General features: G+C 51.3%; 1 protein-coding gene across 1 annotated transcript; it reads right to left on the reverse strand.

Moving 5' to 3' along the window:
- Positions 1 to 1286: 1286 nt before the first annotated feature.
- On the reverse strand, positions 1287 to 2021 carry LOC106695747 (keratin-associated protein 10-3-like). Its single transcript, XM_023749073.1, has 2 exons — positions 1890 to 2021; positions 1287 to 1799 (listed from the first exon to the last, which is right to left on the reverse strand). Exons 1-2 carry the CDS (start codon positions 2019 to 2021, stop codon positions 1287 to 1289), a joined length of 645 nt encoding a protein of 214 aa, XP_023604841.1.
- Positions 2022 to 6105: the final 4084 nt, after the last annotated feature.

Genomic DNA, 6105 nt, shown 5'->3' on the forward strand with positions numbered 1-6105 from the left:
GAGGCACCCGAGCAGCAAGCCCAGCGCAGGTCGGAGGAGCAATGCATAATGTGTGACACCCAGCAACCGGTGTGTGTTCAGTCCAGAAAAGGACGATCTGGCCTCACCATACACGAGCGGTGAGGGCGTGGGCCGGAGCGGAACCAGCAGTGACAAAAGGACAAAGGATTAGGAGTAAGGTAGATGGGGGACCCTGGAGCTGTGTCATTCACAGACACCGAGTGCAGAGGTGGACACCAGGGCCGGGGGCCGGGAAAGGAGCCGATGTTTAATGGGAACAGAGTCATCCCGGGAAGATGAGAAAGTTCTGAGATGGAGGGTGGTTATGAGGCGCAACAACAACCACCTGTGACTGCTTATGCCCTTGAGCCGAACTCGTAAAGATGATTAAAACTGTGAGCTTCAGGTGCTGTGTGCTTTACCACCATTTAAAACCCACACCCCCCTCCACAACGGTGACGTCAAACACAATGTGACCCCCAAACCCCAGCCACCCCAGCCACTCGAACTGCGCAGGGAAATGTATACATGCCTATAAGCAATTGCAATGTAGAGTCTATAAATGCCTAGCGGCCACAGTTGAAAGAGTAGAGGATTGAAAGTGATGAAACCTGGATGATAGTGTCATTTTTCACTAGCCTTTGCCCATGCCACACTGGGACCCAAATTCCATGCAACTATTATTCTAAAGAAGTTCAAAGCCTCCACATTCCTCATAATTAATTTAATGCCTAATCAGCAAAACCCACTTGGCTCAGATTGGGTCCCATGGCTTCTGGCCACTCCTTCACGGACCTTCCTGGGTCGGGGTGAGAGTCCCACCCAGTGCCCCGCCCAGAGGACTTAGGCGCTGTGATCGCTCGGCCACTCGTTCCTAGAAATATTGCGGCTGGAGGAGACCAGTGTCTGGTGAGAACCCTGTTTCTCGCCCACCGCCACCGCGGCAATGAAATCAGAGGAAGGAAGCGCTCAGGTGATGAAGTGAGTTTATTGGGGTGCATGAGGAGGTGCTGACAGGTTGAGAGTGGAGGTCAAATGATGGACAGAGAAATTGGAAGGGAAGGGCAGGTGACCCAGGGGCAGGTGAGGACTCCTCCTGGGAGGCAAGAGCCCTGAGGTTCAGGGCTCCGGGAGCAGAGGTCAGCTCAGGAGAGGGGAGACTGGGGGACCCCATCCTGAGTAGGGACAGCCATCTAACACAGGTTAGGACCTGACTGAGGGGTGGCTGGGAGAACCACCGTCACAGGGTAAGACCTGAGCCCAGCTGGCCCTGAGGACATGCCTGCTCAGCAGCGGGAAGTCTGGGCTGAGGTGGGAACGCAGCAGGCCGGGCGGGAGCACACGGGGCGGCAGAGCAGGGACATGCAGGAGGATGGGCGGCAGCAGCTGGGCTGGCAGGAGGAGGCAGGGCCACAGCAGGAGGAGGCAGGCACGCAGCAGGCAGGCCTGCACACGGGGCGGCAGATGAGGGACACGCAGGAGGAGGGTCTGCAGCAGGATGAGGTGCAGGGGGTGGGCTGGCAGCAGGAGGAGGGCCCAGAGCAGAGAGGCACACAGCACAGGGGCTTGCAGCAGACAGGTGTGCAGCAGAGGGGTGTGCAGCAGGCCTGCTGGCAGGGGGAGGAGGTACAGCAGGAGGGCTGGCAGCACAAGGACACGCAGGAGCTGGTGCAGGTTGACTGGCAGGGGCTGGACCCACAGGTTGTCTGACAGCAGGGGCTGGACACACAGCTCACTGGGGTGCAAACAAGGGTAAGGCAGGAGGTTGGGGTGCAACAGCTGGGGGCACAGCAGGTGGGGACACAGCAGCTGGAGGTGCAGCAGGAGGGCTGGCAGCAGCTGGGGACACAGCAGCTGGAGGTGCAGCAGGTGGGGGCACAGCAGGAGGGCTCACAGCAGCTCTCTGGACAGTCGTCCACCTGCCAGGAGGAGTCCGTGCAAGAGTCATAGGACCCGGGCAGGCAGGCCCGGCTCCCATAGCTCCGGTTGCTGGAGCAGACGGACAGGGCGGATGCAGCCATGGTGGGGCAGAGGCTGGAGGAGGGTGTGAGTGTGTGAGTGTGTGAGTGAGTGTGAGTGTGTAAGATGCCCAGGGCTGTTGGCTTTTATACCCTCCTGGGTGTTTGTTTTCCAAGCAGGAGGCTCCCCACGCCTCCTTTCCTTGTTGATATTTTGAGCTGAGTCCTGGGCGCCCGTATTTCCTCTGGTTTATTTCCAGGAAAGAGTCTGCTGCTTGTAAAAAGTCTGTTTTGTTGAAGTGGGGGTTGACCCCCTGCCCTGTGTGTGTTTCCCAAGCAAACACCCCTGGAAACATCTGGAGTGGGGGAGCGCTGGCAGCCCCACCTGTCCCGCCGTGCTCCACTGCCAGCTGTTCTCCCTGACGTTGCAAGGGATGGTTTGACTCCCAGAGTCAGAGGCTGGGCAGCAGGGGCTGAAATTGGGGCTCTGCTGCTCATTGCTGCTGGACATCCCCACACACAGGCGGCTGAGGAGGGGGCACCAGCCACAGAGGAACGCAGTAAAGGGGAAGGTAGACGGACGAGGGTCTCCAACAGCAAGAATGACAATAGCTTTGGCTATTTGAACCCCTTTCCCCTCCAAATACTTTTACGTTCAGCTTATTGATAACAAAAAACATCCTGCTGAAATTTTTATTGGGATTGCCTTGAATCTACAGATCAGTGTGAAAGTAACTGACATCACAATGTCTCCACCCGTGAAGATGCTCTAATTTTCCATTTATTCATGTCTTCTTTGGTTCATTTAATCAGTGTTTTGATAGTTTTCATTATGTTAGATTTAAACTGCTTTTCATTTTTTATTTTGTTGTAAGTCCTACTTTTAAACAAAAAGCTTGAAATCCAATTGTTTATTAATATTATATGGAGGTGGGCAAAAGTATATTAAATTACCAGCCATCATTAGCTAAAATATAAATCATAGGTAAGGATACAAAATAATAACAATAATAACAAGGCAAAGAATACAAATCAATAATACAATTATTAAAAAACAAACAATAACATAAGAATAAGCTCTGTTTCATGTACTCATAACTGTAAATCTACTTTTGCCCACCTCCATATAGAACCACAATAAATTTTTCCTATTTTAAGTTTGAATTCTTCATCCTTGCCAAACTCTTACATTTTCCAGAAGACCTTTTGCAGATTCCTGGAGGTGTCTTGTGGACAATCATGTCCTTTGTGAATAGAGACCACTTCACTTCTGCATTTCCAATATGCCTGCCTTTTACTTCTTTCTCTTGTCTTGTTCTGGCTCAGACCCTCAGTATGAGGCTGAATAGTGCGGTGGGAGGGGACATCTGTGTCTTGTTCCTAGTCTCAGGGAAACGTGTTGTCTTTTCAATGGAGTGTGGTGTTGGCTGTGAGAGTTTCATAGATGCCTTATATAAAGTTAAGGATTTTTTGTTCATCCTGAGGTCACTGTAAACTTCAGAGGGAACTCTCCCTATCAGGGGTTGGCAAACTGCGGCTCGCGAGCCACACGCGGCTCTTTGGCCCCTTCAGTGTGGCTCTTCCACAAAATACCGACTTCTGCGCATGGGCCACGAAATTTCAATCGCACTGTACGTGAGGTTCCGCACGTGGTATTTTGTGGAAGAGCCACACTCAAGGGGCTAAAGAGCCGCATGTGGCTCGCGAGCCGCCAGGTTTGCCGACCTCTGCCCTAACTCATTCTGAGAGGCCAGTATTACTCTGATACCAGAGCCAGACAAAGACACTATAAGAAAAGAAAGCTACAGTTCAACATTCCTGATGAACATTGATGTAAAATCCCACAAGTATTACTAACAAATCAAATTCAGCACCAGATTAAGAGATCTAAACCTTGGCCAAGAGACATCTATTGCTGAAATGCAAGGATGGTTCTACATATGATAGTTGATCAGTGTAATATACAACATTGATAGAATGAGGAGGAAAATCTATGACCGTCTCAACTGATGCAAAAAAACCCTCCACATTTGACAAAATTCAACACACTTTCATGATAAAAATACTCAACAAACTAGAAATGGAAGGAAACAGCATATATATAAGTATATATGAATATATAGATGAATATGTATGAATAACCTACAGCAAACATCACACTCAATTTTGAAAGACTGAAAGCTCTTCCTCTAAGATCAGAAACAAGATAAGGATGCCCACTTGTGCCACCTCCATTCTCCATAGGACTGGAAACTCTGGGAAAGCAGATAGACAGTGAAAGGAATAAACAGCATCTTAATCAGAAAAAAGCAAAATAATCTGTGTTCACAGATGCTATCAATTAAATGTAGAAAATCCTAAACATTCTTGGGAATGGCTCATTCTTTAGAGTTTGCTATCAGCTTTGTCAGGTAGGACTGAACCACTGGGGCTCATTTCACCCACAACGGAGGCAATGCCCCCTGAGTGGTCTCCCCGATGTCCCACCTGGAAGGAGGGAGTAGGCGCTGCTGTAGGCATGTTTGGTGTCTGGGATGAGCCCTCTAGTTCTGTGGGTTTCCCCAATCCCAGACTCACATGGGGTTGCTGACCATTACTCAGCTGACACTTGAGGGAGACCCTCTGAGGACCAAGAGTGACTCAGGGGAGGTCTCCCCTCTCTGTCACTCTGGCCATAAACACCAGCTGCCCAGGGCTCCCCCAAATCCCAGGGCCGCCTCTGACTCAGGGGTGCATGGGGCGCCTGGGTTTTCCATTTTTTCACCAGGGCCTGGACATGCTCTCATGGCGGTGATTCGGGCCGACTCTGAGACTCACTCTGTTGGTTCCCCTCTCAGGGGTCCCTGTTCAGTGATCTTCAAGTCCAGCATCTGAATACATGGCTCTACGATTTGCTAATTGTTTGGTGTGGCCCTGGCGGGAAGGTCATCCAGTCCCTCTGACTCTATCAGGGTTGGAGCAGCCCCTCCCTGCTTCCCTCCATCAGGTCTCTGCTCACAGTGCAGACCTGTGGGCGGACCACAGGGGAGGCCCCAGGCCCACAGTCTGTGCTGCAAGAGGCCCCAGGCATTTCAGATGGGACAGTGGGTGAATGTCGCCTGGGCCTGACTCTCCTAAGACCAGCGGTTCTCAACCTGTGGGTCGTGACCCCTTTGGGGGTCGACCCTTTCACAGGGGTTGCCTAAGACCACCAGAAAACCCATATATAATTACATATTGTTTTTGTGATTAATCACTATTCTTTAATTATGTTCAATTTGTAACAATGAAAATACAGCCTGAATATCAGATATTTTCATTAGGATTCATAACAGTAGCAAAATTACAGTTATGAAGTAGCAACTAAAATAATTTATGGTTGGGGGTCACCACAACATGAGGAACTGTATTAAAGGGTCCTAGCATTAGGAAGGTTGAGAACCTCTGCCTTAGACCTTAGAACTTAGCTCCTTTAGCTAAGCTCCTCTGACCCCCAAATGCCTTTCAAAATTATGCTTCGTCTCTGGACTCCTATTTAAGCTACACACAGCCTTCTCCAGATTTCCTGAATCCTTGATGCTGGAATAAGAACCCCAGCAGTACCCCACCAGGAGGAGTTAGGCCACTGCCCTTCGGGATCTCTCAACCACTCATTTCTAGAAATATCCGTGGCTGAAGAAGACAATGTCTGGTGAAAACCACATGGCCCCACCCCTCCCCCATGAAATCAGAAGAAGGAAGCGATCAGGTGCTGAGGTGAGTTTATTGGGTGCCCGAGGAGGTGCTGACCAGCTGAGAGTAGAGGTCAAGTGACTCAACAGAGAAACTAGGAGGGAAGGACAGGTGGCCCTTGGCAGGTGGAGGCATCGCGTAGGAGGCAGAAGCCGAGGGAGCAGTGAGGTCCAGGGGTCCTGAGGGCAGAGGTCAGGTCAGGTTAGTGGAGACTGAGGTTCCCCGTCCTGAGTGGGGGCAGCCACCTGACACTACTTAGGACCAGACTGAGTGGCGGCTGGGAGGACCACAGTCACGGGATGAGACCCGAGTTCGGCTGGTCCTGGGGGACATGCCTGCTCAGCAGCAGGACTTCTGGGCCGAGGTGGGGATGCAGTAGACTGGGCAGGAGCACAGGGGGCGGCAGAGCAGGGACATGCAGGAGGATGGGTGGGCA

The sequence above is a fragment of the Myotis lucifugus genome, unplaced genomic scaffold, assembly GCF_000147115.1.
Source record: "Myotis lucifugus unplaced genomic scaffold, Myoluc2.0 scaffold_2668, whole genome shotgun sequence".
Lineage (NCBI taxonomy): Eukaryota > Metazoa > Chordata > Mammalia > Chiroptera > Vespertilionidae > Myotis > Myotis lucifugus.

Coding starts and splice junctions, on each gene's coding strand:
- LOC106695747 (XM_023749073.1), bottom strand. CDS start 2,021: ATGGCTGCATCCGCCCTGTCCGTCTGCTCCAGCAACCGGAGCTATGGG. Junction 1,800..1,889: donor GTCCAGAGAGCTGCTGTGAG/CCCTCCTGCTGT, acceptor AGCTGCTGTGTC/CCCACCTGCTGTGCCCCCAG.